At 52.4% G+C, this 24,156-nt stretch overlaps 1 protein-coding gene across 1 annotated transcript in view; it reads left to right on the top strand.

Annotated features, from left to right (window-relative positions):
* CYP26B1 (cytochrome P450 family 26 subfamily B member 1) overlaps positions 1-24,156 on the top strand; it is a 31,459-nt gene that overhangs the window by 1,961 nt on the left and 5,342 nt on the right. Inside the window, exons 2-5 of the mRNA XM_083571478.1 lie at positions 2,950-3,174; positions 20,202-20,477; positions 21,466-21,621; positions 23,745-24,026. Of these exons, the coding sequence (XP_083427604.1) occupies positions 2,950-3,174; positions 20,202-20,477; positions 21,466-21,621; positions 23,745-24,026 (939 nt within the window). The remainder of the gene's footprint in view (positions 1-2,949; positions 3,175-20,201; positions 20,478-21,465; positions 21,622-23,744; positions 24,027-24,156) is intronic.

Raw genomic sequence — 24,156 nt, 5'->3', positions numbered from 1 at the left:
GATCAAGAAACAGGGTCACCTGAACATCTGAACTTCACAACTGTGCTTTTGTTTAAAAACACACACGCACACACGGGCGCCCCCCCTCCGCCGCCCCCCCACCTGCCCCCCAAAGGCTCCGCCACCCTCTTCGCTTAGAGACCCTGCAGCGGCTCGGGGGAGAGCCGCAGAGCTGGATTTAAAGGGGCAGATGCCTTTGCACAGTTTCTCCGAAATTTTATAGGGCACGTAAACCCCCTAAAAAACCTGATGTTGGTATTGGAGGTGGGGGAGGTAGCAGAGATGTGCGTAGGATATGTGAGGGGTGGGGTGAAGGCAGGGGAGGGGTGCTCAGGTCGCCTTTCCTTGCTGTCACGCCCTCTCCCCTGCTAAGGACCGGACCGGCATGTGGGAAAGTTATTAAAAGCCCTAAACTCTGTCCAACGACTTAGTCAAGGATAATTGCAGTGCGTTAAGGCAGTCGGTCCACACCCCACCCACGCCCCGAAAAACGCACATGACTGAAGAAGCTTTATGGGGCTGAAAGCAAAGGGGAGAAGGGCGGTTGTGGAGTGGGGTGAGCCGGCTCTCTTATCCTTGTTAATTTGGGATAGGGGTGTGCGTAAAAGCTGGGGGAATTAAGTCAGCTCAGACGCGCTCTGTGCGTTCATTCCACCAGCTGCCTGAATGAAAGGAACCCACCAATATTTGGGGGAGCGAAAACTCCCATGCGCTGGATCCTTCCCCTTCCAACCCTAAGAGGGCAAGGCAAAGGACAGGGCAGGAGGATCCCCGGTTTCCACTGGCCATTAGCCAGACTCTGGAGTAGCCACAACAGCGAGAACCCTCCCAAGCTGTGTGTGACATCTGCACCTTGCATCTGACCCACATAAAATCACCTCCAATTCACGCTTGAAGCACATGATTCCTCCTAAAGAATCCTGGGAACTCTAGTTTGCTAAGGGTGCTGCGAAGGTCCACTGGGTGCGCTTCACTTCACATATAACTGCATTGTGATTGAAGGGCTTTTGTCGAGGTTCATGGTGAACCCCAAGTCCTCTTTTCAGGGCTTACAAGGTCAGAATGTACACCTGAGCATGTGCAGAGAGCCCGCGAGCAATTGCAATGACCATCCCTCATAGCTTTGGTTGGGACAGGTCTTCCCGGTCAGGTGAGAGCCCCAGAATTAAACACAGCTCACTAGCGCTAATTATCAAGCTGTTGCATCATTTGTGTTCCTCATAACCATCCGGATGATGTTGAGATGTGTCCATAGAAGGGATGAGGAATGGTGGTCTGTCAGTTGCAGCCCTTGGTGGGCTCAGGGCTGCCCCTTCCCTGTGGGCCTTTCCTCATGCTCAAATTACAAGAAAGGAGAATCCGACGACTCTCCTTCCTTGGAGACTTTCAAGCAGAGGTTGGGTGCCCACCTGTATTGGATGCTTGAGCTGAGATTCCTGCATTGCGGGGGTTGGACTGGATGACCCCTAGGGCCCCTTCCAACTCTACCACCCTATGCTTCTAGAGAACTGGTGGATGAGAGAGGACATTGCAGTATCCTCCCTCCCCCATCCCATCTGCTGGTGCCCCCACATCTTTGGAAGGGGTGTACGTGTTCATTTGCGACACGTAACTTGGCTTACTTCCTGAAGCCATCTGCTCAGGCTTCCATCTGCAGGAGCTCTGCTGTGCCCGCAGGATCTGGAAGATGTTTGTGGGCTTGACCAAGGACGAGGGCAGGTGAGCTGAGGAAGAGCTGAACTTGGATCTCCTCTGCCCAAGTTCACTGAGCTACAGGGGAGGAGGGGAGCCTCACCAGGGGTTGTGGCCCCAACCCCTGCCCCCCTCCCCTGCTCTGCAATCTGGGCTCTGCAGGATACATTTCAGCAGGGCTGCAGTTTGCACTTTCTTCCCTAGACCAGGGTCACCGTTTCCCCCCATTTCTCAAGCATCGTCCACTGATAATATTTCCAATGCTCCACCTGTCATTTATTTAGAAATGTTCCGGTTTGGAAATCTGTGAATGGAGGGTTCCTTTTCACAGCCTCACATTCTCTGTTCCCCTCTAATGTCAACCCTTAGCATTTACATTGCCAGCCAGTTTTTAAAAGACCCTCCACCCCCACCCACTGGTGTGGGGTAGAGATGCAAACACGGCAGATCCAAGTGACTTTGCAGGTGCAGCTAAGGTGAGGTTCAGGGTCACTCCTCAGCATCCCCAGGCTCTAGGGTGGAGAGAGACCCTCGTCTGAAATCCCAGAGAGCTGTTGCCAGTCAGTGTAGGTAATAGTGAGCTAGATGGACTAGGTATACGGCACCTTCTTTTTCCTTTCCCCCAAAGTTTAGCCATTTTAAAAGACATGACACTAAAGAAAAAAGGGCTGCGGAGGGAAAAGGAAAACAAGGCGGCCCAGAATTCTTAATGCTATAATATTCTTATATTCCTGCTTCTTAGCCCCCTGCTCAGGAAGAAGGCTCGGGTATTAACCTCTGTGAACGGAAGAGCCTCTCCCCAATTTTGATTATACCCTGCACGTCAATGCTCCTTGAAATTACGGACCCACTCAGGGAAGGTGGTTGAAGGAGGGTGCTGTGGGTTGAAGGCCCCCACCCCATGCTTAAACTCCCAAAGGAAGGCAAAGGACATGATCTGAGCCAGCCAGAAGGCCACACTCTGCACCAGAGCCTTTCTCCCCAATTCTGTGTTGTAATGCAACAAAGAAAAGGCACTCTGCATATGTTCAAAGATGCTTTATAATCCCACATATTGTGAGTCTGGGCTTCGGGGAGCTGCGGCTTAGGCAGGCTCACCGGGTGCTCACAGAGCTGAGATGAGCGGGGAGGCAGAGTGCTTTTCAAATATCTGGGGATGGCGGTGATAAATTGGCTGTCTCTGGTGTCGAGAGGGACCTCAGAACTGGAAGCGGGTTTCTCCCAACTTAGGAGGGTTTTCCCGGTTGCCTCTTTCAGGGCTCCTACTTCCAGTCGTCGCGGAGGGAGAAATATGGGAACGTCTTCAAGACCCACTTGCTGGGCCGCCCCCTGGTCCGGGTGACGGGCGCCGAGAACGTCCGCAAGATCCTGATGGGCGAGCACAGCCTGGTCAGCACCGAGTGGCCCCGCAGCACGCGGATGTTGCTGGGGCCCAACACCGTGGCCAACTCCATCGGGGACATCCACCGGCACAAGAGGAAGGTAAGGGTGGCGGCGGCAGCCTGTCTTGAAGGAGAATGTGTATGTGAGAGGGGATTGTAGAGCTGGAAGGGATCACCCAGGTTCATCCAACTCCCTGCAATGCAGGAATCGCAACGAAATCATCTAGGCATAGGGCCTTCTCGGTGGTGGCACCCACCCTGTGGAACACCCTCCAATCGAGGAGATGAGGAACTATACAACCTTTAGAAGACACCTGAAAGCAGCCCCGCATAGGGAAGCTTTTAATGTGCAATGTTGTGCTTTGTTTTTATAGAAGCTGCCCAGAGGGGCTGGGGCAACCCAGCCAGATGGGTGGGGTACAAATAATAAAATTATTTTTGTTATCAGTGCTTTTTTGAAGTTGTTACAGTTAAGTGCAGCACTTTTTAACAACAACGAAAAGAGGTCCTGGTGCTGCATGCCCTTGAATATCCCCTAAAAAAAAAGCACAGATGATTATTATTATTATTATTATTATTATTATTATTATCCCTTAGCGCAGTGGGTCTCAAAGGGTGTGGCAGGAAAGGATGCCAAGTGTGGCAGGAAGATTCAAGGGCAATCAAAGAAACACTGAAACATCCCAGTGTAGCATTGTGCAGTATAGCATCAAAATAAAGAATTTTTATTTGCAGAGTTTTCAAAACCAAGCACTGGTTATTGTCTCTCTCCTCCCCTCAATGTATTTCTTATCAATAATAATAACAAAAAATGGTGTGGCACGAGCAAATTTTTATTCCGAACGTGTGGCTCAGAGAACATTTTTTTTGAGAATCCCTGCCCTAGAAGACGGAGATTCCAGCTAGAATGTTGGGATGCAGCCAGAGAGATCACTTCTAAGGTGCCCCCGGGACCACGATAAAATAAGGACGTGCTTATTTCTGGAGCAAGTTCAAAACTTAGCTCTGCTGCAAAACTGAACCCCCCCCGCCCCCCCTCAGCCTTACCCGATAAGAGTTGTAAAGGGAGCCTTTTCCAAGGCAACCAGTAAGTTAAGTTAGCTGCGTTGGCCAATTACAAAAAAATTCCAAAATGCATCTTTTGTTAGGCTGACCAAAAATATCGTAACACCGCATGTGAGGTTTGGAGTTGTCCTGAACTCTCCTCCTGTCAGGCTGGATGGGAAGCGGAGCCAGCGAAGGAGGCGGCAAAACGGGGAGGCTGGCACGGAGGAAGTGCCCAAAATTCATTTCGCAGCCCCCCCGTAGCCCCGTTTCCCATCTGGCCTGAGAAGAGTTCGGAGGACAATTTGGGTTGGCTGAACGAAGAGGTCGCCCCAGTCTGGATTTTGGAAGAAGCAGGGAGGGTTGTCTTGACCCATCACTTTGGAGCGTCTGTGCATGTGCAGAGTGCGCCCGCCTCTCCGTGCGGCTAGAGGCCGGATCCTCCTTAGGCACTTGAGGGCTGGTGGTAGTTGGAGTTCAAGCCCCCCCCCCCCTTGGGGAAGGCTGAGTTCAGGGGGTGTCTGCATCCGAGGAGAAGAGGGGCATTTGGACTTCGCGTGGTGAGACTGATCTGTTGATGGGGGGGGTGAGGGTTGGCCCCCACCCAATAGTAACTGTGGCAGCGATCTCTGTCGGTGGTGGGGTCCCTTTTGCGTGGGCATTTCGGGGAGTGGGGGGGGGGTCTCTTCCACCCGACGTCATCTTCTAACGCCCCCCCTCCCCAAAGCTTTGCGGGCTGCGGCTTCTGCCCCCTCCCCTTCGCCCGCCCCACGTGGGCTTCCTCTTTCTCTTCCAACGCCCCCCCCCCGGCCGGTGTCTCAACATTAGACGCGGCGGCCTTTGAGGAATTTAAAGGGGCGATGCGACTCCGCCGCCGCCGCCGCTTAGCCACGCGTTGCGGACAAACGCCCCGCACCCTGACGTCGGTTGGCTCCGCTGACTTGACACGGGAGTGGGCGAGGGGGGTGGTGTCGGGCAGCGCATTCACACGTAGCGCCCCCTCCCCCCACGCGCACGGAGAGCCCTTTCCTCCCCCCCCGCCGGTCGCCGTCGAGTCGCTTTGCGCGTGGCCACCTTCCCTTAAGCCGCTCTGTGAGGCTTTACTCGCGAGCAAGCAATACGCGCAGGTCCGCGGCAAGCTTCTTCCGCAGCAAAGGGTTGCGAGGTCGCCTGCCCGTCGGGGGACTTCAGTCGCGCTTCTCGCCTTCCAAGGGTTCGTTTCGGGGACCCTCGCGGACCCTCCCCATGCGCCCGTGATCCGCGCGCCCCGCCGGAAAAGCTAGTTTGAAGCGGGTCTTCGTGCGCGGGGGGCCCTGAGCACGTGCAGAGCGCTTTCCCCAGGAAAGGCTGGCTCGCAGGGAAGCGGACCGTGTTTTTGAGACGGGCAGCCGGGCGGGCGTTCCCAGGCAGGGCTGCCTGAGCCCCGGAACCTCTTGCTGGCCGTCGGGGGGGCTTTGGCCACCGGGGCTCTGCAAGGGTGGGGGGTGGGCTTCGTCGATCTCCGGCCCGGGGGCCCCGTCGAGGCGCAGGCGCCCCCGGCCCGCCGACCCCCGCGGCGAGGCTGTCTGGGCTGCCGTCGGGGGAGCCGTCGGCGGGCTTAATGGCTTTCGGGTGTCCTCCTGCTGAACGGCGGGCGGCGGCTCCGCCCCGGGCTGCCTCCCTCCGTCGGCGAGGCCGGGAATCTCCCCGGCTCCGGCCGCCCCTTCCAGGCGGCACGTGGGGAAGTTGAACTGTAGTAACCTGGAAGGCGCGGCGGCGCGCCAGCGGCTCCAGCCTTAAAAGGGCGATGCCCCAGGCGGGACCGCCGCGCCGCTCGACGGCTCCCCGCAACCAGAAGGGCACCCTCGCACCTGGGACCTATAGACGCACAGGCTTCTCCGACGGGATGTCCTCTGCCCGTTTCACACGAAGCGGCTGAAGGGCACCAGGTTGGCAGAAGCCGGTTTCAAGGGGTTCACGGGCATTTTTTGGGGGGGAGGGTCGTCCGGCCCAGTGAGGTTTATTGATTGCATTTATATCTCACCTTTTCCTCCAAGGAGCTAAGGGTTTGTTCATGGTTCCCCCCGTTTCCATTTAAGCCCCAGAGGCTGCAACTGGCCCAACGTCACTCACTGAACCTTGTGGCAGAGGCAGGATTTGAACCCTCGTCTCCCAGGTCCTAGTCCTTATTTAATCCCGACAACATCCCTGTAAGGTAGGATGGAGAGTCGGCAATTGGCCCAAGGCCATCCAGTGCGCTTTGTGGCCAAGGGGGGATTGGAGCTCTGGCCTCCCAGGCCCTAGCACAACACTGTAACCACTATGTGACGCTGCCTCTTCCTTGGTGTGCCCCAGCAGCTCACAAGAGAGTGATTCAAAAATCCCGTTTCAAAGATGACCATGCTTTTCTTGGTGTGGTGTATAGTTAGACTGTGGAACTCCCTCACTCAGGAGGCTGTCAAAAAAGAGAGAGGGTTGGACAAATTGATGGAGAGGGCTATCGATGGCTGCCAGCTGCAATGACTATGCCTCTGAATCGCAGTTGCTGGAAACCAGAGGGGGGTTGTTCTTGTGTTCGAATCCTGCTTGTAGGTTTTCCACGGGGATCTGGTTGGCCTCTGTGAGATCAGAACACTGAGCCACCACACACTTCTTCCATTCTTATGAGACTGTGTCAATAATAATAATAATAATAATAATAATAATAATAATAATAATAAATAATAATAATAATAATAATAATAATAATAATAATAATAATAATAATTAATAATAATAATAATACCCTGGAACGCGGGTGGTGCTCTGGGTTAAACCACAGAGCCTAGGACTTGCCGATCAGAAGGTTGGCGGTTTGAATCCCCGCGATGGGGTGAGCTCCCGTTGCTCGGTCCCTGCTCCTGCCCACCTAGCAGTTCGAAAACACGTCAAGTGCAAGTAGATAAATAGGCACCGCTCTGGCAGGAAGGTAAACGGCGTTTCCGTGCGCTGCTTTGGTTCACCAGAAGCGGCTTAGTCCTGCTGGCCGCATGACCCGGAAGCTGTACGCCAGCTCCCTCGGTCAATAAAGTGAGATGAGCGCTGCAACCCCAGAGTCGGCCACGACTGGACCTAATGGTCAGGGGTCCCTTTAATAATACCCCACCCATCTGGCTGGGTTGGTGGGTTGTAATGGAGATGGCCTTGCTATAACAGGAGGGTGCCTTTGAGTGCCCTTTGGGTTTAATTTGGTTTTTAAGGACAGCCTTGCTCAGGTCTGCTTTCTGCTCTCCTCCTCGCCTCAGACTAGCCATCTCTTGAAACCCCACAACAGACCCTGCTTAGCTGTGCTAAGGTGCTGAAACTTTGGAAACAGCCGTGGTGACAGTGGGGCAAATTGCCTCCCACCCCCATCTTGCCCCCCTCCCCTGAATGGGCCCCCGTCTCTGAAATGCTGCGATGCCGATGGCCTCCAGGCTTCTGGGCTGCAGGACTGCCTTTGCTGCTTTGGAGAGTGGCTGTCTTGTTAGGGAAGGAGGGCTGGGAACAGGGTGTGTCCCTCTGCCAGCGGCAGGAAGGGAGAGCCCTTCAATTTCAGCCCCCTCCAGTTTCCTATTCAGGACTCCTGCGCAAGGCAGGACAGACCGGAAATGGCTTTCAGGTACATCTAAATATTTTTCTGCTTTGCCTCTGGAACAGAGAGAGGCTCCTCCCCACTCTCACCCCCTCTGCACCAACACCACTCATTCCCCAAATCTCAGTAGGTGGAGGACGTCATGGAGACAGGTTGAACTGGGAGCCCCCTCCACATCCTCCGACTTCAAGGCGGGTGGGTGGTTCTCATAGTTCCTGTGAAATTACTTGCACAGTTTTCTGTCTCAGCGGTTATACTCAGCTGTGGGTTTTGTAACCCGCACCTCTGGGCATGTACAGAATGTTCAGGCTTTGTGGCCAAGACCCCATGCAGGTGAGGCTGCCATGGAAGAAGGCACCTTCTCCAGCTATTATTATTAATATTATTAATAATATTAATAATTTTTTTATTTATCCCCCACCTTCCCTGGCCAGAGCCGAGGTCAGGGCGGCTAACACCAGTAAAAGTACAGTAAAAACATAATAGGGCGAAAAAAACCCAATACAGGTTAAAATGCAATTTAAAATGCAGCCTCATTTTAAAAGTAGCCCATAGATCAAAACCATAAGGGGAGGGAAACAGAAGGGTCAGACTGAGTCCAAACCAAAGGCCAGGCAGAACAGCTCTGTCTTGCAGGCCCTGCAGAAAGATGTCAAGTCCCGCAGGGCCCTGGTCTCTTGTGACAGAGAGTTCCACTAAGTCGGGGCCAGTACTGAAAAGGCCCTGGCCCTGTTGTTGTTTAGTTGTTTAGTCATGTCCGACTCTTCGTGACCCCCTGGACCAGAGCCACACCAGGCACTCCTGTCTTCCACTGCTTCCCGCAGTTTGGTCAAACTCATGCTGGTAGCTTCAAGAACACTGTCCCACTATCTCGTCCTCCGCCGTCCCCTTCTCCTTGTGCCCTCCATCTTTCCCAACATCAGGGTCTTTTCCAGGGAGTCTTCTCTTCTCATGAGGTGGCCAAAGACTTGGAGCCTCAGCTTCAGGATCTGTCCTTCCAGTGAGCACTCAGGGCTGATTTCCTTCAGAATGGAGAGGTTGGATCTTCTTGCAGTCCATGGGACTCTCCAGAGTCTCCTCCAGCACCAGAATTCAAAAGCATCAATTCTTCGGCGATCAGCCTTCTTGATGGTCCAGCTCTCACTTCACTATGGTCCAGCCCTGGCCCTAGTTGAGACCAATCTAACCACCTTGTGACCTGGGACCTCCAAAGTGTTGTCATTTGTGGAAGAGCCTGCTGGATGAGGCCAATGGCCCACCAGGTCCAGCATCCTATTCTTACAGGGGCCAGCCAGAGCCACCCTGGCTAGGAGCCATTTATACCGTATCCTCTTCCAGGAATTTGCCTAATCCTCTTTTAAAGTCGGTGCCCATTAACTGCCTCCCGTGGGAGGGAGTTCCGCAGATTATGCAGAAGCACTTTTCTTCCAATGTCCAGCTTCATTCTTTGCTGTAGAAAAGGGGAAAATAAATGACAGAAGGATGCAGCCCTCTTTCCGGAGATTGCTTCTGTGTGATTTCAGCAGAGGGGTCCCTTTCGGCCAGAGGCAGCCTTGGTGCCAGGGGCCTACCCTCCAGCTGGAACCATTTCCTTTAGAGGAGAGATGGGCTGCTGCCTTTCCCAGGCTGCCCTTTAATTATGGCATTTCCAGATTGCCAGGGTCAGGTGAGCCTCACGTTTCCAGGTGTTGGGGGCCTTCCGCCATGCACTCGTGCTCCTGCTACGCCTGCCTGCCTGGCCTTTGAAGGATGTGCTCCCTGCTATGCAGCAGCCACCCCCCCTGCCCTTCTCAAGCATCTCCTTCCCTGCCCCAGGGCTGATCAGGCTGGTGACTGAAGGGGAGCTCTCTCCCCTCCCTGCACATTCCAAAGGCCAAGCAGGCGATGGCCCCGATCCTGCAGGAGTCCCTCTGAAATAAGGGGCGGGGAGCTCAGGGTGCATGTCCTACCCTGCTCCGCGTAGCTTCTTGACCAGAATACTGAATGCAAAGTAAGGTTTTTTTTAGGGCAAAAGCGATGCATTGCAGCACTTTATTTGCATTATAGGATTTTGTAGAGTTGGGGGCGTCATCTAGTCCTGCCCCCTGCAATGCAGCCTTAGTCGTTTTCTTTTTGCACAGAGTGTTGTCGTCTGCTCAGGCTGCACCCTTCCTTTCCCCCACACTTCTCTGTCCTCTGCATTCTTCCTCACTGTGAGGTAGGCTAGGCTGAGAGAGCATGGCTGGCCCAAAGTCACCCATTCAGCTTGCTGGCTGACTGGGGATTAATAATAATAAAAATAAATTTATACCCTGCCCTTCCCAGTTCAAAGCCAGTGTGAGAGCCAGTGTGGTGTAGTGGTTAAGAGTGGTAGACTCGTAATCTGGGGAACCGGGTTCACTTCCCCGCTCCTCCACATGCAGCTGCTGGGTGACCTTGGGCCAGTCACACTTCTCTGCAGTCTCTCAGCCCCACTCACCTCACAGAGTGTTTGTTGTGGGGGAGGAAGGGAAAGGAGAATGTTAGCCGCTTTGAGACTCCTTCGGGTAGTGATAAAGCAGGATATCAAATTCCAACTCTTCTTCAAAAACTGGGCTCAGGGCTGCTAACAAGAAGTTTAAAACACTTAATTATAAAAGCAGCATAAAATACAGTGTAAAAACATGAATAACAATAAAATTCAAAAATCAATGTAGGGGAAATAAGCGTTAGATAATCCCCAAGGCTAGCTGGCTGAATTGATCCTGCTTGGGCCAGCGAGGAGGCCAGGGGAGAATTAGCTGTGCGATTTGAACTGGGGTCACCACAGCTGTAGTCCAAGACTTTTAACTGCGATGCCACACTGATTTTCTAGTCTCGGCTCTTTTCCAGGGGCCAAATGTGCCCGCCCAAATCTCTCTGTCTGGACTCTCACCCCCCCCATAGCCTCCTCCAGCCCTTTTGACTGGCTGCGATGAGCTCTTGAACCCTAATGATGCCTTGCAGACTTTCCTTCCTTGTAAGCACAGCTGTGATGGCCACCTGTCATGTGTGATTTAGCTGAGATTCCTGCATTGCAGGGGGTTGGACTGGATGACCCCTGAGGTCCCCTCCAACTCTCCAATTCTATGATAAGACAGAGAGGGGTGTGAGCGCAGAAGGGTCTGCCTGGCTGGAATGGGGTACCCTATGGGTGGGTGCTAAGGCACCAGCAAACACTTGTCTCTCGGCCCCTCTTGCTTTTGCTCCTTGCATCCCGAACCATCGACCCTGAGCATGTGGCCCTTGAAAAGTTGTTCAGGAGGGCACATGGCCCTCAGACTGTCTTTGCTCCCCCTCCTCTGTGCCTGGAGTTTGCCAATGTTCTCCAAAGTGTAGCACCCCTCCTCTGTGCAACGCCTTCTGCTGGCCTTAAGATCATCTAATGCTCTGGCCCCACCCATTTAGTTGTGAATCCTGCATGTCAGGGGGTTGGACTAGATGACCTTTGGGGGGTCCCAGCTCCACAATTCCATGGTTTGGGCATCCCATTGAAGGCTGGGGCTCAAACTGCGCTCCTGTGCATTGCTTTGGAAACAAAGAAAGATCAGCAATTCCGCCTCTCTTGCCTGACTTGCAGGGTGCCAAGCGGCAGCTGAAAAAGCTGTTTTTGGAGAGTGTTTTTTTTCCTCCTCCTCCTCTCTCCTCTCTCCCCACTCGCCGCCCCGTCTCCTGGGCCAAGTGCAAGGCCAGGGAGCCCTCTCTTTGTTTTCTGTTCCGCTGGAGCTGGCAGACTCCCGAGACATGCTCTCCTGCTTGCGATCGCGGCCCCAGCAGCCAAAAATACCGGCATGTAAGATTTGCAAGGCCACTGAACCATCAATTCGGGTATCCTGTCTTGAGCAGCGGCCAGGGCTGGAGGCCTCGGCGCAAGCGCTGTGTGGATGCGGCTTTGGAGCTTGCCTGTGTGTGAGGAGGAGGAGGAGGAGGACAAAGCGCTTTCAGAGTCTGGGTTCCTCACTGCTACCGGGGGGAGCCTGAATCTGCCCTCTCTGATCGAAGCACATTGTTTGGGGGCTTATGTTCCGAGCACTTGTCCTGTCTGTTCCTTTGGACGTATCCAAAAGCTTAGCACAGGTTCCCTTTCCTCGTAAATTTCCTGCAGAAGGTTGCGCAATGGGACCTCTCCAAGCAGGTCCCGGGAATTGTGCTCGTTTGATTTGTTTTACTCATTTTAACAGAGGAACACATTTGGGCACGCCAGGGAGTGCGCCCCTGGACCTGTTCCCTCCATGGGAAAAAACAAATATGGGTGCTGTTATTATTATTCCTTCCATTTCCATACCGCTCCATATTTTTAAGGAAGCAGATCTCAAAGCGAGCTACAAGCCGCATCAAAATATCAAATAAATCATTCCAAAATAATAATTAAAATTGCAGAAGAAGAATCAAATGCAAAATATTCATTCAAAGCAGTATAAAATAACAGGAAACCAAAGAGTTATCTTAAATACGTTTTTTTTAAAGCCAATGTCAAGTATAGAATATACATTTAATATAGCAAGAGTGATGATGTTTTTATCTTCAACATTTTGAAATAAAACATTCCTAAAGGCGGTGAAATGTTGAAGACACATTTAAAAGAGCATGGCTAGTAAGAGAATAAAAGGCCAGGGTTTGCGCACTGAAACTTTCACGCTCATAAAATAGAAATGATGGGGCTGATTTCTGCTGCTGCTGCTGCTACAAAGTAGGAGGGAATTGAATCAAAGGCCCTGGGGTTTATTTTATCTTTTGCCATGTAGACACCTTTTCCCTCTGAGGAACTCAAGGTGGTGTATGCATGGCTCTCCCCATCCCCTCAACAACCCTGTGAGGTAGATTAGACTGAGAGGCAGTGGCTGGCCAAAGGTCACGCACTGAGCTTCATGGCGGAGTGGGGATTCGAACCCTGGTCTCTCCCACATCCTAGTACAACACATGAACCACTACACCACACTGGCACTCTTTACTTTGAGAATTGGTGCAGTGTGACATGGAGTTGAATCTAGAACTGAGCCTTCAGGGCTGAGATGGTGCCCAGCTGCAGGCCGCGGGGGTCCTCCTGTGTGGCTTTTCCACCAGGGCGTCACTGGTGTGCAACTGAACTGTGGTGCATTATGTGCTGCATGGCTCAGATGTGCACAGAAAGCGATAAGCCAGCCCAGGCCACTGTGGAGACTGGGGCCTCATCATCCTCTTAATTCTCCAATTTGTCAACATATTTTTGGAAACCTGGTCCGCAAAACAGTAGCCTGGCAGCCTGGCACCACCATATTGGTAACAGTGAGATCAGTGCTGTGATCTCCTGAGCTGTGGACAGAAAGCATGTGCAAACAAAATGCGCGTTAGTCTTTTGTGCTGCAGCAGTACATCCCTGGCTCAATTTCAGTGTGTTGTCCATTGTTTGCTCTGGGGGATGCTGGAAGCATATCTAGGCACCCTTCCAGGTGCCACCCAGTGGGGCTCCCTTGGGACCTGTAAGCTCTACCCACTAGTGCTCACAGCCCTGCTGCTGTTCATCCCTTGGATCTCACATCCCAGGATGAAAGAGAGGCAAGTCAAGAGCGCTCGGCCTTGCCATGGGCAGCTGATTTCCTCTTGGCTCCCCTGAAACCTGAATTCACCTCTTTGGCATGCAAACAACTTGGAGGTTGAAGCGAGTTCAGTTGTTGTCGGAGGACAGCTGATCACGTAAACAGGCCTGGTGTTGACTTTCGTTTGATGTTTCCACTTAAGAAAGCTTCCCTCTGTTGCAATTGTATAGAAGGGGGCTGAATATTTGCAGGAAGATTGTATCTGGCAACTGCAGCCGGGGATTTGTGTGGTGCCAGTCTCGATCTGAAATTTACTCTCCACCCAAAGGTCACCCGGAGGTCTCCCCTTTCTCCCCCCCCCCCCGCCACCCCGACCCAGAAAAAAAAACAGCTAAACAAGAGGGAGGCTCTGAGGTTCCCAGCAAAGACTCTTGTGTCGCACATACCTGGAGCGCACTGTACATCCTGCCGCCGAGACACCGGTGCAAGAATGTTCTGCCTAAGGAAAACCATAAAGCTTGAAATATCCTGTTTTCATTCCACTCGGTGGCTCGGTTGGACGTTCAGAGTCGAGATCATTCAGCTCCTCTTTGGAGCAAGCGGCTTTTGGTGCTGGCAGCCGCAAGGGGCCTCAGGAGACTGGCGTCTCTGCTCTTTAAAGGGCTGCCCCTTTTGCACTGAACAACACTGTCCCGCAAAAAGCATATTAGGGCATCAAAAGAGGATTGGACCAATTCATGGAGTTCGAATCCTGTTTGCATCTGTGACAACAGGATGCTGGACTGGGTGGGCCCCCTGGGCCTGATCCTGCAGGGCTATTCCATTGTTCCAGCCTCCAGAATGTTCCAGTCTGGACGGCTTCACACTGATGCTACCAGGAAAGGGTTTTGAGGTTGCAGATCTAAGTTCACTTCCCAGGTGCAAAATACAATTGAGTTCAAAGGGATCAATGTCTAATTAAACATACTTAGCAGGATTGCACCATTAATTTATCTTCCACACACCCCCTTTATTGTTGGCCTTCTCCATTTCCAGTGGGGGAGAATTTGGGGCACAGACTTATTGCACAAATTTGCATCAGATTTGGGGATGCTGGTGTCGACACATCGATGTCTCTGGGCTTAGGAAGGTGGCAGGTGCCTTGCAGGGAACATGTACTTTGCAAGGTACTCTGTAAACATCCTTCTCTAATCTTTATTTTTTTTTAAAGTTTTAATAAAGGGAGTGACAGGAGCTCCAGAGCAAAAAAATGAAAACAATTAAGACCCAGGATTTGTCCTCCCCCCCCCACAAAGACCACCACTCAAATTACAACCCTCCACCAAAAAAATTGCCAATACCAAATGACCACAAATTTGAATAAATGTTATAGTTATACTGGGTCCAGTGTGGTGTAGTGGTTAAAAGCAGTAGACTCGTAATCTGGTGAACCGGGTTCGCTTCCCGCTCCTCCACATGCAGCTGCTGGGTGACCTTGGGCCAGTCACACTTCTCTGAAGTCTCTCAGCCCCACTCACCTCACAGAGGGTTTGTTGTGGGGGAGGAAGGGAAGGGAGAATGTGAGCCGCTTTGAGACTCCTTAGGGTAGTGATAAAGCAGGGTATCAAATCCAAACTTCTATATGTTTCCTAGGTTTAGTGCATTTTGTTCCTCCTCCTGCATTGCAGGCGGCTGGACTGGATGACCCCGAGAATTCCTTCCAACTCTACAATTCTATGATTTTATGATGCATGCCATACTTATGAAATGAATTCTGAAAACATGTGGATCTATTCCAAAGGGTTTTGAACACACACCCATTAAAAAAAAAAGTGTCTTAGCTGTCAGATGATTAAAATTATGCATTACAATAAGCCGCACCCTTTGCTTAGCTGGATTCGTGAGTGCAAGGACTGTGCTGCAGGGCTGAGCAAAAACGTTTTGTCACCCCCAAGCGCATCCCCAGTATGATGCCAGAGGCATCTTTGGGATGAGAATTTCAGAAAGCGGGTGGCTGTGCATGAGGAAGGGCCACACCACAGCATCTTTTCCTTATGTGCTGCTCTGGGATCATGTGGTCTAGCCGCTTGGGCAGTAAAATGTCTTGGGGAAGCCATTACGTCCTGCCTCTAAAAGAATCACCGCCGTAAGCTGGCCCTGCCGCCCTAGCTGACGTGTAAAAGACGTTGTCGGGAGCGTCCAAGGGGACTGAAACTCCTCCAGCGTCAAGAGACCTTTGTCTAACGTCACTCCAGAAAACTCGGATAGAGTGTCTCCAGCGGGCGTATAAAAATATCACCGTCTCTGTGCAATTTCTGCACTCGGAGACATAATAATTAACAACCGATTCCACAACTTCAAAAGCTCCCGGATTTCAGACATTCCTGCCGAGTGGCTCCAGGGTTGGTTTGGTTATAGAGCTCAGCACAGCGTTCCATGTGAAATGGATCCCAGCCCTACCACAACGTGTGTGATGTTACTTAGCTTCCCCTGAGCGAGTCTGGGGCAAGACCACCTCTGTCGCCGTCTCCCAGGTAGCAGGGAAATGTGGGGAGGGAACGAAGAACAGTCTCACAAGGTCACGGGGGGCAAGGTGGGGTGGGTGGGTGGGTGGCAGAGGAGAACCTCTGGGTGGATCTAAGTGACCAGCTTCCCTGCCAAGTTGATGCGTGTTTAATTATTGGTTGCAAGGCTCAGGGCGGATAAAGTCATTTCTTGTGCAGTGCATAGTTAATCTGTGGAACTCGCCTGTGCAGGAGACAGTGAGGGCCACTGACTTTGTTGGCTTCAAAAGAGGATTAGACAAATTTATGGAGGAGAAGAGGACTCTTGATGGGCTCCTAGCTCTGCTCGGCCTCCACAACTGGAGGCAGAGATGCTTCTGAATCCCAGGTCTGGAAACCACCGGACGGGAGAGTGTCACTCTTGTGCTCAAATCTTGCTTGCTGGTTTTCTGCAGGCATCTGGCTGGCCCCCGTGAGCACAGGAAGCTGGCCTAGATGGGCCACTGGCCTGATCCTGCAATTTCTTCTTCGCATTTGCAGAAGACTCCCTTTCGATTGTGGAGAGGCCCAGCCAATTATCGCCTTTGTGGCCGCTTTGCATGATAGATTAAAGACTTGATTGCTACGTGGTGCATACAATCCGGATCCTTGATTATTTTTGCTAAAGAAAGGCTCCATTTTTTTGAACACCTCCCCCCCCCCCCCGACCACTTAGCAATAGCATCATTCCACCTCTGCCGAGATCTACCTTCAGGAGTCAATGGGTGGCCTTGCAGAAGCAGAGGGCACGGTTTGGACATGTCTCCCTGTTCTTTCATCTCCGCTCCACTGGTCAGGTCTCTGCGATTCCCAGGACACCTGTGCAGTCTAGAAGGCAGCGGATGGCCTGTTGGGGTGGGGGTGCAGTGGGGGGGGGGTAGGAAGAGCTATTCTGCAATTGCTCACTAGAGGGCGCAGGGGTATTAATCTACGCAGGTAAGAGGGGAATTCAGAGAGCCTGTTGGGATTTCCACAGTGGGATGGTTTTTCAGAGCTCTGCAAGGGGGTTGGGGGCAGAGAGAGGGAGAGGGGGGACTCTGGCACTGCCACCATTTTTACCCCAATCTGCTGAGAGGGGAAGGACCCTGTTAGGGGGACAGGCTGCAGCTCAGTAGTCAGCATCTGCCTGGAAAGCAGGATACTGCAGCTACAATCCCTGCCTGCCTCTTCACATAGGTCTGGGAGACCCTCCCTGCCCGAAATCCCAGAGAGGCACTGCTGCCAGTCAGGTACTGAGCAGGTGGACCCAATGGTCTGACTCTGTATGCAGTAGCTTCCTCTGATGCAGTGCAGCCCAGGCCTCTCGCGGGCTTCCGTTTCCCTGCTGAGCTACCCAGAGGACTTCTGCCATTAGGTGGTATATAAATATTGGAAGCAAATAAAAAGGGGAAACAGAAATGTGGCTGACCACCTGCACCTCTTCGCCTTCCCTCTTGGCAGGCTTCCTTTCCTACAGGGAGACCGTAAGAGCCTGCAGGATCAGGCCCACCTAGACCACCATCTGTTCCTGTCCTCTCTCCACAGCCGAAGGCAGCGATGTCTCTGAAAAGCAGTTGCTGGGAAGCTCAGCAGGAGGAGAGAGGACTCCTGAGCTCTGATCCTGCTTGTGGGACATTCTGTGTCCCTTTTGGAGAAGGTCAAACTCTGGCCTCAGATCCCAGAACAGACTCCATTTCACTGTTTGTTCATTTCTAATGCAGGGGAGCTTATGCCTCCCACCAGGACTTGGGTATTATAGACCCCTAAGTGAGGACAGAATTTGACGCCCCCCCAAATATTTATGTTCACATTCACAATATAGTCATACCTCAGGTTACAGATGCTTCAGGTTGCGTTTTTTTTGGGTTATGGACCACCAAAACCTGGAAGTACCGGAAAGGGTTACTTCTGGGTTTTGGCAGTCGTGCATGCGCAGAAGTGCTAAATCACACTTTGTACATGCTCAGAAGCGCTGAATTGCAACCCACGTGTGCGCAGACGCGCCACTGTGGGTTGCGAATGTGCATCCTGCATGGATCATGTTTGCAACCCAAGCATCCACTGTAATTCCTTTTGGTACAGTTGCTTTCTTATGGATCTTCGCAGTAGGGACCTGTATAAATATATTATTATTTACTGTCCCCTGGGCTTGGCGTCCCCAGACTGCCCTAAATCTGGTGTTGTGCCCATCCCACCTAGGAATGCGTAGCGAGTCAGGCTTAGCCTTCCTTATGAAGCAGGCATTGTTGGCGCTGAGGCAAAGGCCATTAAAAAATGGGGGCTGTTATTTGACTAAACAAAACCAGAGCAGAAGGCGCCCCGTGCCGTGGCAGGGCAGATCTGCGTCCAAGAAACAGTTCCTTTTCCTGGGCAGAACCCAGTGGCTGAACAGATCTGTGTGCGTGGCTTGGGGAGGGAATTCTCTCTCCCACCCAGCTTGCAAAGCAAGGCTCTTGGAGCAAGGATCTCTCCAGCCCTGCAAGCGGAGAGGTCCTTGCTTGCTCTGCCTTCCCAAATCTCCAACCCCCCACCTCGCAAGTCCTCCTTGACACGAGCCAGATTCCTGGAGACGGCTGCATCGCGCAGGACCGCCTGAGCTTTACCTTGGCGCGTGCTCCCCGCTGCTACTGGAGCTGGGGGGCCCAGATCACGGCGGTGGCGGCAGCAGCGTCGCACATGTCAGTTAATAAAAAGTAAGCAAACATTCTCCTTCCGCCCAGGATTCAGGGCAGAGGGAGGGCGAGAGAGGCAACGCGGGGCAGAACATAAATATCAGGACTGGAGAGACTGCTGGCTGCAAGAGAGAGGCCATGGGAGCCTTGGAGGAGATCAGAAGAGCCTGCAGGATCAGGCCAATGGCCCTTAAGGTCCATAAATAGCAACATCCTAGAGGTCCCTAAGGAAGTCAGATTAGCCTCAACCAGAGGCAGGGCCTTTTCAGCACTGGCCCCAACTTGGTGGAACGCTCTGTCTCATGAGACCAGGGCCCTGCAGGATCTGATTTCTTTCCACAGGGCCTGTAAGACAGAGTTGTTCTGCCTGGCCTTTGGCTTGGAATCCACTTGATTCTCTCCCCCACCCCCCTTTTTCCTTTCTCCTTCTGTGATGGAACTCCTGTTTGGGGACTTCCCTGGCTTTTTCCTGGCCCATGTAGGACCAGTCTGGATAGTTGGTCTTGGTGAAGATTTGACGTTTTCATCCCCAAAAAGTTTTTGATTTGAGTTTCTACTGAAATGAGGCTGCATTTTAATGTTGCATTTTTATCTTGTTTTTAAGTTGTATTTCAAACAATTTTTTTTATACCTGGTGTTAGCCGCCCTGAGCCCGGTCTTGGCTGGGGAGGGCGGGGTATAAATAAAAGAATAATAATAATAATAATAATCGAGTCCAGCATCCTGTTCTCACAAAGGCCAACCAGATGACCCAAGCGGAAACCCACAAGCAGGATCCACTCACAAGAGGAACACACTCGCCTCCTGTGGCTTCCAGCGACTGGTCTTCAGAAACATTGCTGTGGAGACAGAGCCTAACTATCATGCCTAGGAGGCACTGATGGCCTTCATGAGTTTGTCGAATCCTCCTTTAAAGCCATCTTTAGAAGGAGATGTCTGTTGATGGCTCCTAGCCAAGATGGCTGTGCTCTGCCCTCCACAGTTGGAGGCAGCAAGGCTTCTGAATACCATTTGCTGGATCCATGTGAGGAGAGAATCCTGCTCTTGTGCTCACGTTCTGCTCCCTGCTTTCCCACTGGCATTTATTTGGCCGCTCTGAGAACAGGATGCTGGGCTCCATGGGCCTTGAGCTGGTCCACCAGATGCTCTTCTGATGTCCTCATGCAAGTTCCATAGTTTGTGCTCTGTGAAGAAGTATCTTATCCATCCTTTCTTGGTGTTCAGATATCTGGGTCATCAATGCCATTCCCTCCAGTCCTTGCCAATGAAACCCTCGGCCAGGGGTGGCCAGGCTGGTCCAAGACATTTCGCTGTGCCAGGGCTCTGGTATTCAAAAGCATTATTGCTGCTGCCAACTATGAAGGCAGAACATGGCCATTGTGGCTAGTGACCATCCATAGACCTCTCCTCCATGAATTTCTCTAATTCTTTTTCAAAGGCATCCTGTGGGAGAGAGTTCCATAGATTAACTTGGCACTGAGTGAAGAAGGACTTTCTTTTGTCCCTCCTGAATCTGTCAACTTCATTGGCCGTCCATGAGTCCAAGTGTTAGGAGAGAGGGAGAAATCATTTTCTCTCTATCCACATTTCCCGTGCTGCGCATAATTTTACGAACTTCTCCAATGTTGCCTCTGACTTGCCTTTGCCCAAACCCTGCAGCCTTTCTTTGCAGGGGAGCTGTGTAACTGGGCCAGTGATTCCTGCCTGTGTCTGATGGCAGCCAAGGAGCAATGTCTGTTCCACTGTCAAACTATCAGAAAGTTTCCCCTGGTGTTTTCCTGATATACCCGTCCCTTCCATTTCAGGTGTTCTCCAAAATCTTCAGCCACGAAGCGCTGGAGAGCTACCTGCCCAAGATCCAGCTGGTGATCCAGGACACCTTGAGGGCATGGAGCAGCAACCCGGATCCCATCAATGTCTACTACGAAGCCCAGCAGCTCACCTTCCGCATGGCCATCCGGGTCTTGCTGGGCTTCCGGATCCCGGACGAAGACCTCAGCCAGCTCTTTGAGGTCTACCAGCAGTTCATGGAGAACGTCTTCTCCTTGCCTGTGGACCTGCCTTTTAGCGGCTACCGGAAGGTAAGAGATGTCCTGGTCAGGAGAAGTGGCTTGGAAGAAGAACACCATGGCCTACAGAAGGCGCTGGGTTCGATCCTTGGCATGAAAGTGACCAGTTAAGCAGGCGATGGGAAGGGGAGCTGTCTCTGTGCCCCAGACCCCGGGGAGCTGTCACCAGGCAAAGTAGACAGCATGGGAATATACTGGACCTCACTATTAGGTAGTGTTCAGAGCATCTTGGAGCATGTCCAAATGGCTCTGATTTTGAAGGGTCGGCTGGGCCGTTTGCTCTCCCTCTCCCTGCAGATGTTGGGTGCTTCACCTGCTGATGCTGTGACTCCTGCATTGCAGGGGGCTGGAGCAAATGATTTTGGGGTTGCTATCAGGGCCGTCTTAAGCATATCCGGGGCTGTGGTGCAAAGACCCCTCTGGTGCCTCCACCCGCAACTCCAAAACAAGGGAGGGGGTGGTGGAAAATGTCCTCTGCCTCCCACACCGCCCTGATCCGCGGTGTGGCGGCCGTGATCAAGCAGGAAAATGTGCTGGCAGACATGCTCTCTGGCGCCGGGATGCCCAAGAAGGCAGCCTGGGAAGGCTGCTCACCGCCCGGAAGCAGGAGGAGGACGACCAGGAGCAGGGCCATCTTTAGCAGATGCAGAGACTTGGGAGGGAAGCTGCGCGCAACTTCCATTCTAAGCCTCTGCGGGATCGCTCTCCTCCTAAGGAGGCTTGGGAAGGAAGCTGCATGCCCACCAGCCATATAGTTGGCGGGGCGCAGCTGGCAGGCTCAGCCGCACAGCTCCCCTACTCACTAGGGCGCCCCTGAGAGGCTGGCGCCCTGGCACAACGCACCACTGACACCAATGGGAAAGACGGCTCTGGTTGCTATGCTTCCTTGATGCTCCAGGAGAGAGGCTGGAGCTGAGAGTGAGAAGAGAGCAGGACGTGGGCTTTGCTGTGTGGCAGCTGCTGCTCTTCCTGGGTTCCAACCTCCTCCTTTGTCCTCCAGGGAATCCGTGCTCGAGAGCTGTTGCAGAAGAGCTTGGAGAAAGCTATCCGGGAAAAGCTGCAGAACACGCAGGGCAAGGACTACTCCGACGCCCTGGACCTCCTGATCGAAAGCGGCAAGGAACACGGCAAGGAGCTCACCATGCAGGAACTGAAGGTGGGTGGAGGCTGGGTGGCCGGGAAGAGGCAGCCGAGGTGGCCGCAAGGAGCCCTTGGCTCTTGTTCTTGCACAGGATAAACACGGCCTCTCCTGCAATAATACAACATGGTCTGGGGGGAAGGGCTGTAGTTCAGTGGCAGAGCATCTCCTCTGCATTCAGGTTCAGTCCTCAAAAGTAACTCTAGGTAGGTTGGGAGAGAATCTTGCCTTGAACCCTGGAGAGCTGCGGCCAGTCAGTGTAGACAATATTGAGGTAGATGGGATGCAATGGTCTGTCTCTGCATAAAGCAGCTGCCTATGTTGCAATAATAATAATAAATTTTATTTATACCCCGCCCTCCCCAGCCAAGACCGGGCTCAGGGTGGCTAACACCAAAAATAAAAACAATTGATTGAAATACAACTTAAAAACAAGATTAAAATGCAACATTAAAATGCAGCCTCATTTCAGTAGGAACTCAAACCGAAAACTTTTTTGGGGATGAAAACGTCAAATCTTCACCAAGGCCAACATATCTGAAGAAGTGTGCATGCACACGAAAGCTCATACCAAGAACTAACTTAGTTGGTCTTTAAGGTGCTACTGGAAGAAAAAAACTTTTTTTTGTTTCAACTATCCAGACTAGTCCTACAAGGGCCAGAAAAAAGCCAGGGAAGTCCCCAAATAGGAGTTCCATCACAGAAGGAGAAAGGAAAAAGGAAAGAGGGGGAGGGGATCAAGTGGATTCCAAGCCAAAGGCCAGGTGGAACAACTCTGTCTTACAGGCCCTGTGGAAAGAAATCAGATCCTGCAGGGCCCTGGTCTCATGAGGCAGAGCGTTCCACCAAGTTGGGGCCAGTGTTGAAAAGGCCCTGGCTCTGGTTGAGGCTAATCTGACTTCCTTAGGGCCCAGGGCCACTAGGGTGTTGCTCTTTATGGACCTTAAGGTCCGCCATGGGGCAGACCGGGAGAGGCGGTCCCGTAGGTACGAGGGTCCTCTGCCTTCCCATAGCAACTTGGCCAACCTTCTCCAGACTGGGGACCTCTTGGTCATTTGGATGCTAAGTCACAACAGCCTCCAGTCAACACCAGCCATGCTCTCATCTGAAGAACCTGGAGGTAGCAGGCTGGGCTTCCCTCTCCTATACTACCACCGTGAGAAATGGTTTCTTTAGGAGAGGAAGCCCTGAGCCTTGTCTGGCTTTGCGCATCAGTTCAGCTCTTGATATGCCCTGGTGTCTGTCGCTGCCATTGCTGCTTCTCACCTCCAGGGGGGCTGTGGAGGTTGGGGGTCACAGGCCCTGAGTGGGTGGGGTGGAGCTCATCTCAGCCCTGCTCAGTTCAGGGGCTTTTGATGCTGGTGGTCTCACGGCTGCTCTGCTGAACAGCATCAGCCACAACAGCTCAAGTGCTTTTAATTGTTTTTATTTAGGTGATTGTTTCTGGCTGTTTTTATCACATTGTTTTGTTTCTGATGTGTTTCCTGCTCCGGGTTCCTTTGGGAGGGAGGGCAGGTAATAAATTCAGTCCGTCAATCACTCAATCAAAATGTGTAAAATCTGTTGGAACTTTAAGGGAAGTTAAAAGGATTCATTTATTAAAAAAAATGTATACACCGCTTGGCTGTAAAAAGAAAGAAAGAAAGAAAGAAAGAAAGAAAGAAAGAAAGGCACCTTAAAGCAGTTTACAAAGAGAACAAAAACAGGAAAAACAACTCATTGAAACGTTCAACTAAAAATGTGCACCCACATTTTACATGTCTGGGGAGCCCTGTCTAAGCAGGCAGCAGAAAGAGTACATGAATTGCCTGCTTGTTCTCAATAGGCAGGGAGTTCCAGGGTTTAGGTGTTGCCACACTGCAAGACTGAGTGCTTCCCAAATGTGGGTCGGGTATTATGTGGGGCCTTCAAGAGTGCCAGTTTCACAGGCTAAAGTGGTCCAAGGGGTAAGGCAAACTTTGATAAGGGGAATGAAAATCCCTCCAGCCCCCCAGAGGGCACGCATGCTGCTTCCCTGGTGCGAAAGCATTCCTATAATGCAGGGGTGCCAGAATGCCAGAATGGGGGTCCATGGGTCTGACCACACCGTGCTGGCTCTCTCTCTCTCTCATCCATAACACACGTCTCTCTTTGCCTTTCAGGATGGCACCCTCGAGCTGATCTTTGCCGCCTACGCCACTACGGCCAGCGCCAGCACCTCCCTGATCATGCAGCTCCTGAAGCACCCCAGGGTGCTGGAGAAGCTCCGGGAGGAGCTGAGGAGCAAAGGCATCCTCCACAACGGGTGCCTCTGCGAGGGCTCCCTCCAGCTGGACACCATCAGCAGCCTCCTCTACCTGGACTGCGTCATCAAGGAGGTCCTGCGGCTCTTCACCCCCATCTCTGGAGGGTACCGGACGGTGCTACAGACCTTCGAGCTGGACGTGAGTACGGAGACCTGCCTTAGAACCCATCTCTGGATCACTGCGTGAGGAAGGGGGCCTGGCAGGAGATCTGCTGCACGTGGCGTGGGGTTCAGTTCTGTATAGAGCAGGACGCCTTGCATATTGTGCC

The sequence above is a fragment of the Podarcis filfolensis genome (assembly GCF_964270895.1).
Source record: "Podarcis filfolensis genome assembly, chromosome: 9".
NCBI lineage: Eukaryota > Metazoa > Chordata > Lepidosauria > Squamata > Lacertidae > Podarcis > Podarcis filfolensis.
This window is presented reverse-complemented; position numbering and strand designations above follow the sequence as displayed.